Source organism: Limulus polyphemus, unplaced genomic scaffold (genome assembly GCF_000517525.1).
Source record: "Limulus polyphemus unplaced genomic scaffold, Limulus_polyphemus-2.1.2 Scaffold183, whole genome shotgun sequence".
NCBI lineage: Eukaryota > Metazoa > Arthropoda > Merostomata > Xiphosura > Limulidae > Limulus > Limulus polyphemus.
The window spans coordinates 371,188-384,449 of record NW_013665793.1 but is presented as its reverse complement, the minus strand read 5'-3'; the positions used below and the strand labels follow the sequence as shown (position 1 = coordinate 384,449).

Genomic DNA, 13,262 nt, shown 5'->3' with positions numbered 1-13,262 from the left:
AACGTTGATGTGGATGTGGTGTTCTACCATGAAGCTTCAATTATTATATTTTTGAAAACTAACTTTGAATAATCAATGACTATTCCACATCAAACTCAACAATACATCCATTTTTAGAACGTTCTCCTTGAAGTAGAGAAGTATGACCTGTAATACGAAATATGTCTTGTCATATCGTAGAGTTATTTTTGATTGGAGAGAAATGAATTGATAGTGATTTATTATAAACCACTTTAATACGATCAACTAATACCGTACCATAGAACTCTTTTTTTTTTTGAACTACCTCGATTTTCTTTACCTTACCTGCGTAATCAAAGTTCTATTTGTAAGTAGTCCTGGTTTTGGAATGTTGTTTTGACCTCAGCTGTTTATTACAACTGTCAATTACAGACATATATTTATGTTATTTTATACGACATAAGAAAGTAGGGAAAAGGGCAGCCCAGTGAACTTTTTACATTTTTTAAAAGTGCAAATACATAAAATCATAAATATTATATTCTTTTCTTGCATTCAGTCTTTTAGGGTTTTTTATATACTTTATTTTATTGCATTTGTTACTAACTAGTTTGACTGGGAAAGGAACCAGTCTATGAGTAAGAAACTAAACCAATGCTGCTCTATTACGGATGCAATATACCAATAACATCCCTCTCACTTATACCTATGATTTTCATAGACATGGGTGACTATGAAATGAACCACTCTATGAATAAGAAACTAAACCAATGATGTTCTATTACGGGTGCAACAGAGCAGTAGCATCCCTCTCATTTATAACTATGATTTTCATAGATATGGGTTACAATGAAATGAACCAATCTATGAGTAAATACTATTCTATTACGGATGCAACAGAGTAGTAGCATCCATCTCATTTATAACCATGGTTTTTATAAACATGTTTTACAATTGGATTTTACAACTTAGTTACTTATAATATTCAAGCATATAATTATGAAATTTTCATTAAAGTATGCAAACACTATCAGATTTGAGCTTTGAAGTTAAATTTTCAACTATACATGACACTTTATAATATAATTTAAACTTACCTTTTGTCATTACTCACTTATTGGTCTACTATAATTGAATTCCCATTAATTGGGTGTTGAAGCGCATATAAGAGCTACGGTTCAATTTCAAACACCAAGGAACCGTTAACTGCTTACCTACTGCTTGCCTTTTGGTTTAGAATGTTTTGCCCAACATTCTTTGTCAAAATATTGTTTACAGATGGCCTCTAACAAACTTTGTCAAAATCCTGCTTACAGATAAACTCTAACAAACTTTGTCAAAATCCTACTTACAGGTAAACTCTATCCCACTTTGTCAAAAATCCTACTTACAGGTAAACTCTATCCCACTTTGTCAAAATCCTGCTTACAGGTAAGCTCTACAAACTTCGTCAAATCCTGTTTACAGATAGGCTGCAACACACTTTGTGAAATCCTGCTTACATGTACGTTCTACACACTTCGTCAAAATCCTGTTTACAGATAGACTGTATCACACTTTGTGAAATCCTGCTTACAGGTAAGCTCAACACACTTTGTGAAATCCTGCTTACATGTACGTTCTACACACTTCGTCAAAATCCTGTTTACAGATAGACTGTAACACACTTTGTGAAATCCTGCTTACAGGTAAGCTCAACACACTTCGTCAAAATCCTGTTTACAGACAGGCTCTAACAAACACACTTTGTCAAAATCCTGCTTACAGGTAAGCTCTACAAACTTCGTCAAAATCCTGTTTACAGATAGGCTTTAACACACTTTGTCAAAATCCTGCTTACAGGTAAGCTCAACACACTTCGTCAAAATCCTGTTTACAGATAGGCTCTAACAAACACACTTTGTCAAAATCCTGCTTACAGGTAAGCTCTACAAACTTCGTCAAAATTCTGTTTACATATAGATTAACATACTTTGTCAAAATCCTGCTTACAAGTAAGCTCTACACACTTCGTCAAAATCCTGTTTACAGATAGGCTCTAACAAACACACTTTGTCAAAATCCTGCTTACAGGTAAGCTCTACAAACTTCGTCAAAATCCTGTTTACAGATAGGCTCTAACAAACACACTTTGTCAAAATCCTGCTTACAGGTAAGCTCTACAAACTTCGTCAAAATCCTGTTTACAGATAGGCTCTAACACACTTTGTCAAAATCCTGTTTACGGATCTGTGTTTTTTTTTCCAGCTGATAGACTGAACGAGTCATTTTTGTTTGTTAATTCAGAGTCTCTGCTAGTATAAGGCATCCTACGTTAGTGTGAAAAAAAAGCCTTTTTTTAGTCCATGACTGATTTGGCACATGAAAAATGAAATTTACGTATAATGTAAACAGTGTGTATTTATTATGAGTGGAATTTCCATTTTGGAAACTGAACAGAAATACGTATGTGTTAATCTGAACGGATGTGTTCCAAACTATATATCACTACGTACATTTGAAGATGTACGCCATTTTATTTTAGGCGGCGTCATAGATGACCGTATTAAGGAAATACAAATGTATTATTAATACTTCACCTGTCAACATACACTTGTCAATCTCAAGTGTTTACAGTACACATTGTTAAGGTGTTATAATGTACAGAATAGAGAGCTGTTTCAGCACCAGCACATAACGAAATCAGACAAAAGAAACTTTTTAAATTCCGTATAAATTCTGTCGTCATATCCTACTGATTATCAAAAGATTGCTCTAATTACACGTAAACGTTGTTATAAAAACATTACTTTGTTCGCATAACATCAAACCACCCATGAACATAGCACTAATTCTTTGTTCGTGCAATATTACGATATTAAGCTCTTGTTTATGAAGCATCACGCTATTGCTGTTGTTAGTTCATGACCTTAGGGTGTTTCAACGTGACACTTGTTTTTATTTTGATAATCTGGTGACGATAGAAATACTTAGTTGCAATTACTTTGATCAAGAAGAGAGTGCAAATTCTATTATGAAATACCATTTCTTTAAGACAGTATAAAGCATAATAAAACAATATATATATATATATATGTTATTATGTGCTCTGACATTACAATACACAAAATATTATAAAACGGATGTATACCGTTATTTATATATATCTAAAAAAGTTTGTTTCCATTTCTACAATATTATTTATAACAAATAATTATAAGTTTCTTAGACCCTTGTGATACATACAAATTAATAAACACCCGTGATATAGTCTATAAACACAAGGTTTTCAGGTCAAGTTAATAACACTGTGAAGATGCCAATTATTTGAAAGATGAAAGTCCGCTATCACACTTTATATGTTCCATTCCTCTCAATACAACGAAGCCAAATAGCTCAAACAACAGTACAAAAGTACCAATTAAAAGTTCTGTCTTCAAACACTCACTCTCGCCAGCTTAGATGCTTTGGAGTTTTAACCACATTTAGTGACAGTAAATACTACATGTTATTGATCTGAATTACTATATGGTGTCGTTACACGCGTTACTGAATTGAAGTTGATAATACAGAATTCGACAAAAGAAGTCTAAGATCAGGACTTACACAAAGGATTTCTTGAAAATGTAATCAGAATTAAACCATACTAAGTTTTATTTGGATACATGATAAGGATCGAAACTGAACGACGCCGTCCTCTATTTTATGAAGACTAGCTCAAGATACACCTGTGAAGTATCCGGATTTAGAAAGATTAGTAATACTGAAATATTGTTAACCACATGAATTATGGGTGTTTATTCAAAACGTATTGCTGTGGATTAGTATCTAATAGGCCGAAAACAAAAAAGTAAAATATGAAAAGGTACAATAATAAAAATATAATCAAATACTGTATTACATCATTTTTAAAAACTCAAGAAGTAATTATGTTAGACATATCTTCAGACAAGTAAGTAAAGTTGGTGTCTCCACAATAATTTGGGTGTAATTTGCACCATAAATAAGCAACAAAGACTGGACAGGAACATCAACCTCGACGATGGAATCACGTGGGTTCAGGTAAGCAATTAGAGTTAGGCGTTAAAGTAGCATGTAAGAATACTTATCTTATGTTTTTTAGTTTTTGGTTGTTGTTATTTTTTTGTAATTGTTTATGCACCAAAAAATTACAAATTTTCAGTGGCTGAATCAACAGAGTTTATCTCGGTTTAATCAAAATTAAATGACATGTTTATTCTCTCAAGTTCGACATGAATCTGCACTTAGAGAGGCCTAGCAAAGCAATGGACAATAGCTGCAATATAACAGCTTACGTATCCGTATATAACTAGTATTACTTAAATTTCAACTAATGCTGTTGCAAGAATCACGTTTTCTTAGAGCTAAGAACTCTGGAAATATATGCCATTTATACATAGTTTAAAGCTGTAAATGATGCTTCTTTGGAGGTGGACAATCGTAAGATAATTCAGATGACATTTAATACTAATAAGAAACAGTATAAGTTTAAACAATGTGCTTGATAACAGGGTTTCGAATCTACACTGTTATCTGTTATTTCCATATCTTGTAACGGTAAGAATTAACTCAGGAAGATAAAATCGTAGTAATGCGAAAAAAATGAAATATTATCACTGGAGCTAGCTATAATTGTTATATATATATACGTATGATGTATTAATTAGTAGCAGCTCTGGCAAACATCAAGCTAGACAACAGTTGTCTGTATTAATTCTGTTTTGCTATATGATAATTACTGCCCTTACTTGACACATTGATCTACGTTAACAATGTTTAGTTGTTGGCTGTTTACTAAGCAATTTATCAAGTAATTATTTATGGTAATTAAATAATGGCAAGAATCTCAATGTAACTAAATCTATAATATCTCCATTTTATATATTTATCTAATCAGAATTTCGAACCTGAAATTACAACTACATCCTAACCATTTTTATAATTATCGTTAGCATTAATTTATTGTTTGTTTTATAGATATGATCACTAACAAGCATTTTCATTTAATCCTAACGCTGCTTAATTTGTACTACACGTGCTAACATGTGTATTCAGATAACTCTACAAACTTCTGAATGAGTACCGTTTACATCAGTTAACAAGCTTCTCTAGTTATTTCTAACGCTGCTTAAGTTGTACTACAGGTGCAAACAGGTGTATTCAGATAACCCTACAAACTTCTAAGTGAGTATCGTCTACATCAGTTGACGAGCTTCTCTAGTTATTTCTAACGATGCTTAAGTTGTACTATAGTTGTAACAGATGTATTCAGATAACCCTAAAAACTTCTGAGTACCGTCTACATCACTTGACGAATTTCTCTAGTTATTTATAACACAGCTTACTTTGTAATACTGTTGCTAGCAGGTGTATTCAGATAACCCTAAAAACTTCTAGGTGAGTACTGTCTACATCAATTGACGAGCTTCTCTAGTTATTTCTAACGCTGCTTAAGTTGTACTACAAATGCTAGCAGGTGTATTCAGATAACCCTACAAACTTCTAAGTGAGTACCATCTACATCAGTTGACGAGCTTCTCTAGTTATTTCCAATGCTGGTTAATTTGTACTACAGGTGCTAAGAAGAACATCTAATTAATCCCAACACTCGTAAAGTTGTACTGCACTTATTGATAAATATATCTAGATAATTATGATAAGTTTAGCTTGTATTATACAATTATTAACTACATTATTAGGTTACTCCTAACACTGTTAAATTTATCAGACATTTTCTTTTTCTCAGATAAAACTGAACTTTGTAAAGGATTTTATTATTTTAATCACATCATTGATGTAATCACAGTAGCTTTTATTAATGAGGTTTAAATTTAGACAAACAATAAAATATTAACGCTTAATTTTCTAAGGCTAATTCTCTACACCGGAGCATCATTTCTACTTCTTTACCAATATGCTTAGAGTGTATATATGCATAAAAACAATTGCGATTTATCTTGTTTAGGTATACTTTAGTAAATAGATGGAATAAGCAAACTATATTCTTCCTTTTAGCATGCTCTCAAACAACCTTCAAGTTTGTAGTTATCATATGTTATTTCGTAATCTTTAAACAAAGAGGTATATGCCAAAATATATATATCACAAAACATTTACTTGTCATAATATTTTTCCAGGTTCGAAAACGAAAATAATTTTCGGTAAAGTTAAAGTTATTTAAAAAAAAGCAAAAGGTTCACGTGAACCAGTGTGTAACATTCAGAAAGTGCAAAACACTATATATTATTTTATCAATAACAACCTGTTTCTACCTTCCCTCTCGTGTTATAGGGTTTACTTGAAGAAATCCTTTCATCATTCTTTTACAATTGTCATTTAAATATAGCACGTAAAAACAAGCTTGTAAGAAATCCTTTAACATTTTTCTTTCACCACTCTTATATAATTGTCAGTTATATACATGTAAAAACAAGCTTGTAAGAATTCCTTTAACATTTTCCTTTCACCATTCTTTTATGATTGTCAGTTATATACATGTGAAAACAAGCTTGTAAGAAATCCTTTAACATTTCACTTTCACCACTCTATAACTGTCAGTTATATACATGTAAAAACAAGCTTGTAAGAAATCATTTAACATTTTCCTTTCACCACTCTTATCTAATTGTCAGTTATATAAAGCTTTAAATAACAACAACAACAAGAAAATTGTTTAATAAACTATAGTTAAGATTTAGTTTTTACAAATCAAAATAATCACGAACTACTTTATAAAAGCGTCACTTTACACTGTTTCAAAGTATCTCTTTATTTTTAAAATAAGAGTAAAAACCTGATGCACTTTTGTGTAAGTACAACAGAACTAGAGATACGTCATTATAAAATAACTTTGAATAGAACAATAAGAATTCGGGTATGTTTGTATCGTCCTCAATTTCTAGTCTGAAATACTGAAGAGTTTAGAATGCGCCTTAGTTTCAGTACATCTAGACGTAAAGTTTAAAGTGTTAATCTTATTAAAATCAAATTATACCAATATAACGTACGTGTGCAATATCATTAATACATATATATATACTTATGTGCAAAGCCGTTAGTACCTATATATACTTATGTGCGATTCCATTAGCACGTATATACACTTATGTGAAATACCAAGGGCACGTATAAATACTTAGGTGTGATTCCATTAGCACGTATATATACTTATGTGAAATTCCATTAGCACGTATATATACTTATGTGAAAATCCATTAGCACGTATATATACTTTGAAAGTATAGGGTATAATGGGACAGAGTGCGAGTTATCTCTTAACAAACAGTTATATACGTTCACTCAATTATTTTGGAGTTCAATATAGATCTGGATTTTGCTTTACCTAACTAAGAGCAAAGGTGTTATTCTTAATGATTTTCAAGTATAACTGGGTAGTAGTTTTCCACTGAAAATAAACTTAATTACTTTGAGTACGCAGTATAAGTGCAACAAGAAAAAATGGGCATATTAACAGATTGTTAAATAAGTTATAAAAATGAAGAAAATATCTCTGGTAGCAACTGAAGAAACAAAACTAGCAAGTTAGTAGACTAGTTTCACTGTCTCTATAACTGCAATTTAAAACTAGTAAGTTAATAGATTAGTTTCATTGTGTATGTACCTGCAATCCAAAACTAGCAAGTTTATAGATTAGCTTCACTGTGTATGCACCTGCAATCCAAAACTAGCAAGTTAGTAGATTAGCTTCACTGTTTATATACCTGCAATTCGAAACTAGCAAGTTAGTAGACTAGTTTCAATGTGTATATACCTACAATTTGAAAGAATATGTCTATTTTTAACTTGTTTAATATATATTACACTGTCTCTTCATAACACGCCGTAAAGAATCGGTTTCTGCAGTAACTACAAAAATAGTGTATGTGTGTGTATAACAGCATCTACAATAATAGTATATATGTGTGTATAACAGTATTTGCAGTACCTACAATAATAGTATATGTGTGTGTGTGTATAACAGTATTTGCAGTACCTACAATAATAGTATATGTGTGTGTATAACAGTATTTGCAGTATCTACAATAATAGTATATGTGTGTGTGTATAACAGTATTTGTAGTACCTACAATAATAGGTATATATATATATATATAGGTATATTTAGGAGATGCAGTAGCGTAACATTTATTTTTTAAGCCATTTTACTCTTTTTTATATAGTTAAACATACATATTGAAAATTATCATAAGCTTAGGAGAAATGTGCGTTAGTTTAAGTACACATCTTATAAACTGCTTGGTTAAAATTTCGCATACCTTATCATGCATCATTTAGCATCATTAAATCAGTCTATATTTATAACTATCATGCACACAAGTTTGAAATGAATCAAACGTAGCTATCTCACGTAAATAAGAACACATTTTAAATTAAATTTTATGATATGAACTTGAAATTAAATGACTGATTGTTTTTCAACTTAGATAGAACTTTCTGAATCTAAAATGTTCATTAAAAAAGTAGTCTTTGTTTGAGCAGAAAACAGGCATAGATCTTAACAGTTGTCAAAGGAAGGTTCCAGAGCTTGTATACGGTGTTACAGATTACGATTTATTTATTTTTTTAATGTAAATATGTAACAAACAACCGAAGAATGCAGGGGTTTGGTATTCTATAAAAATTTTTGTGAAAATAACATAATTGGAAGTAAAATGGATGTTGTAGTAGCTTCAACATACAATGTAATATTACCGCATGTCGTATCATACTATAAACACTTACGATTCATTACGTTATAGTAGTTCTAAACCGTATTATTCAATGACGCTTTGAAGATACAAGATTCTATGATGCTTTGAATATACAAGATTCTATGACGCTTTGAATATACAAGATTTGGAACCTCTTTAAAATTCGTATGTGAAAAACATTCCTGAGAGCAACGCTACAGTCATATAGAACTTTAATTTAATAGCGTGTTCAGTAAAACTGTGCTACCGTTAACATTAAAATAAAAAAAACTATTTTCTGAATCGAAATCGGGTTGATACTTTTATAAAGTTGATAAATGAAGAGTGCGCTCATCAAGATACAGCAAGTTGAAGTTAGCCGCCATTTTTCTTACGTTTCTCTAATCGGACATCCTACAGGGAGGAGGCGGGCCATTCCCTCCTCTGAATTTAAATATATATATATATATTTCATAATATCAAGATTGCGATATGAAGCAAATTATGCCATCAAAGTAAATTCAAATACCAAAAATAGAAAAAAAAACTTACCTTGCTATTTGTAGTGCGACAGGATGACAAAAAAAAAACCTTCTTCACGACCTTGCCATGACCAGGCGACACCGTTCGTTTCTAAATATGATAATCACAGTCATGGCGTCCAGTGACGTCACAGATCGTTTGGACAGTGGAAATGGGAGATGCCCCAATAATCAACGTTCCTTGCTTCTCAAGACACTTTTATAGTATCTGAGCCTATACGCTTTCTGACTGATGCAGATTTTAAACATTTCTTAACCTCATCATTTAAAAGAGGACTTGGGATTTGAGCTTTGGTTAAGTACTAGTGTTACAGGTTGTGGAAGGTGGATTGTTTCTTTATAGTGATCATATTTAAACTATTGTATTACACTATATGCGTGTAACCCCTGTACTATTTCATCGCTTATTCCATCATCAAGTGATACCTAAAAAATAGTTAACTAACTTCATAATGGTGTCGTGGCAACAGCATCACATGATGTGTTATTTTGGAAATACCCAAAGGTTTGATGACAACGTCTTTTGGAGAACTCACGGTGTTCCATACTTTCATTCAGGTTTGAATTCAATGTCTCTGAGTGTATTTTCTAACACTTTTTACCTCATAAATCATGTCTGAAAAATCTGTTATGGAATAAAAGTGCTTGTGTAAAGAACTATGAATGGGAAATTAAAAACTGAATAACATATAACTCTAAGTAATGCAACAAAATGAATATTGTTCAAACGCTTGGCGGGAACAGCTGTCAGCTCTTCATTTGTTAAACGTCTGAGTTCGATTTTTGGGAAAGACGTGAATCAGTCAAAGGGTTCTCCTCTTGTTAGTTTTCTCGGCGTTTTTAAATGACTCAATTGTTTTATAGTTGTATGTTCAGTAATATGACTACAGGTTAAACTTATAAGAATACTTTAGTTCGTGATCTCGTTAAAACTAGTCTAAAATTTTAATAAAAAGTTGGTACTTCGAGGTCTCAAACAGTATACTCAGTATTTAGTTTATATGTAAAATAAACATCAAATTGTAATCGGAATGTATGTAGTTTTTGTAAATTTCTGCCCCTAGCTCTGCTTTTGTGTTTGCCAGAAGGAAAAAAAACAGTCCACCACCACAAAGTTATGGTTTATTCCTAGAAAAAGAAAAGTACAAAGTTACGACAAATTTATGGTTGTAAGGAAGGGTTACGACTTTCCTCCTGTGGATTGTGTTTCAGATCTTCTTCACTTTCCCTGTTTAATTAAACAGAAAACGCAGACTTGTTAAATATACTTAAATCAACTTGTTATAGTGTCTCTAAATGCTTAAATCTAAGAAAACGAAACTCTTTACTAAGCCAAGAGAAACTTATTGAAAAGTATATATTTTCCTCTAATTATCTAAAGTTTCGTATATATGGCTTTAAAGTTTCAGTAATTCAAAAGTTTTTTCTTTCAAGTGTTAGAGTAAAATACTACTTTTTTTTTGCTCTTCTCAAAAATAGCCAGACAACTATTTCAATTTCTAGCATAAAGTTTAAAGTTTATCTTTTGAGTATAAAGAACGGAGAACATAAATTATTTTAGTTTGAAGTTTACCTGTTAGTCATGTTGAATGCTTTCCTGTAAGAAAAAATATAAATATACATAAAACAATCTCATGTCATAAGCATTTATTCAGTTATTACAAATATTATATTTTTAGCCCTTCTCTTTTTCTAGTTTTTCTAATTAACACCTAGTTTTTATTGCAGTTATATTCTTTCAATTTTAAAATTATACTGATGTTTTGTGAATTAAGAAAAATAAGATAAAAACAGCAGAATAAAATTAACTTCGATATACGAAAGAATTCATAAATTACAATATATACCTAGCTGAGAATTGTGGTTTGGAGGGAAAATAACTAAACGTCGTTCGTTTTCACCTTTTTATCAACAGAATGACTCGAACCTCAGTTTCTGTTAGGAAAGTTTATCCAGTAAACTGCAAAAGAAGAAATTTCGCACGGAAAGTTGAACGTGACACTTTTTTTTTTGTAAAGAAATGAATAAATACAAATGATAACATTTCAGTTTACACTAAAAGTAATGACGTTTCAGTTTACACTAAAAGCTAAAACTGTGTATAACAACTTCTAAAATTTTAATTATACTTTATAACTATCTTACTCGACAGCAAATTTAGCAAGCAAAATATCGTTTAGGTTTTTCAAACCTATGGATGATGAGGAAAGGATATGTCAAGACATAAACAAATAGCTTTGATTCTTTCATTACTTAAGGCTACTAACATGGAAAGTTTTAAGTGTAGTTCCTTTTTGAAATTCCAGTAGTAAATACCCACATTTATATCTCATGAAATGCATTGTAATATCCATTTAATATAGGCTGGAAACGTATGAATTCGTAAATAAAAAAAGACTTAAAAGATACATTTGCAGTTAGGACTCTTACAATAAATATGCATTTGATACTGCTAAACCTAAACTTGTATGACGGCGTCCTTTTTTGTTAGCTCTGAATTCTGAGCTAATAGCCATTTAAGGAAATGTTGAGATTATACGATTAAGAAAAATGATGTTTGTGTTTAAATTACGTTCGATCTTATCTGTTAATAGAAACGTTTTTTGTGATGATTCTAAACAGCGTAGTTCTGTAAAATATATGTTTTGTATGCACATGAAATTCATTCTTTAGAAACGCTAAGTGTCAAGTACACCTTTGTGCTAACTTGAACTTGTTATTCAACTAACCGTTCCACTGTTTATGTGTAATTAAAGTGGTGTTTATGTTCTCTATAAATTATCCTTTGATGTCGTTAAGTTGATCTGAACAGAATGACACGGTTTTATGTTATTATTTTATGATTATTCATATGAGTTGTTAAGATTGGTCTGTGATTATTATCATGTGTAATAAACTAAGTTTTATATGGATCTACAACCATAACTTTTATTAACGCGTGTCTTTATACAAGTATAAAGGGATTGTTGAAATGACATAACATTTTTGTGCCCTAAAAGGTAAAATATTCTTCGTGTTTAGGTTTATAAAAGGGAATTACTGATTAAAGATCGGAATGGATGCCAAATTTAATAAAATACAGTTGATTTACTGGATTGAATTAGTATTTATTTTTTCAAAAGAAACATCTCGCGTTTAGTAACCAGCTCTCTATACACAAAAGTATTTTTGTTAATTTTTTTTCTTGAAGGGCATCCAATGACTGAGAGCGTTACAAACTTTCGGGATATTTACAAGAGACTTGTTGAAGGTAGGTTTTCTGATGGCAGAGAATTCCGTCTTCTCGCGGTAATTGTAACTTTGTTCTTGCGAACTAGAAAAGGCGGTTCATGTAAAGGTTTTCATGTGGAACATACATCATTATAACATTTACACTGTACATATAGTATTGAAAAATATCGGTTAAACATACGAGTTTTGTTTCGAATTTTATTTTTTAACCAAGATATGTTCAATGTAAATGTTATGAAACAAATATAAAACTATTAGTGATTAAATTAACTTCAGACTTCCTTCCTGTTCACAAAACATACTTCAGATCTCTTTAATGTCCCGCCATGAACATTACAGAGGGACAAAATGAAATAATGCAGAGAGTAGAAACATGCTATCGATCAACAAGTACAAATACAATCCTCTTACAGAACCTATAGAATGTGATGTTATGAATTATGTTTTCCATAAAACTAGCACTGTTTTTATTAAATGTTATTCTAATACTAAAGACAACTTTTAATCAACATTTGCAAACGTTTTGGCATAGCTTACTAAAAATGGCAGAATATTCTCATCGTATATTGGATAGCGTTTTTATATATAGTTTAGAATAGGAATGAAGTAATACCCAAAAATTGAAGAAGTCTGGAGTTGAAATTTGGAAACTTTTAACAAGATAGTCATTTCTGATGTTTTGAATGTGAGCGGAACAAGTAATTTCTGATGTTTTGAATGTGAACGGAACAAGTAATTTCTGATGTTTGATGTGAACGGAACAAGTAATTTCTGATGTTTTGAATGTAAGCAGAATAAGTAATTTCTGATGTTTTGAATGTAAGCAGAATAAGTAATT

The 13,262-nt window shown here is 31.1% G+C and overlaps 1 protein-coding gene and 1 long non-coding RNA gene across 5 annotated transcripts in view; one reads left to right on the top strand and one right to left on the bottom strand.

The window, feature by feature from the left end:
• Positions 1–13,262, top strand: part of LOC106478134 (homeotic protein ultrabithorax-like) — an 86,840-nt gene that overhangs the window by 69,244 nt on the left and 4,334 nt on the right. Inside the window, exon 2 of one of the 4 annotated variants that reach the window (XM_022381667.1) lies at positions 12,384–12,443. The exons of the other annotated variants lie outside the window; for them this stretch is intronic. Within the exon in view, the coding sequence (XP_022237375.1) occupies positions 12,384–12,443 (60 nt within the window). The remainder of the gene's footprint in view (positions 1–12,383; positions 12,444–13,262) is intronic. 4 annotated transcript variants of the gene reach the window in all.
• LOC111084956 overlaps positions 10,351–13,262 on the bottom strand; it is a 37,061-nt gene continuing 34,149 nt past the window's right edge. The window contains exons 3-5 of the long non-coding RNA XR_002609832.1: positions 11,041–11,153; positions 10,767–10,790; positions 10,351–10,421 (exon numbers count right to left, since the gene is read on the bottom strand). This is a non-coding gene — a long non-coding RNA (uncharacterized LOC111084956). The remainder of the gene's footprint in view (positions 10,422–10,766; positions 10,791–11,040; positions 11,154–13,262) is intronic.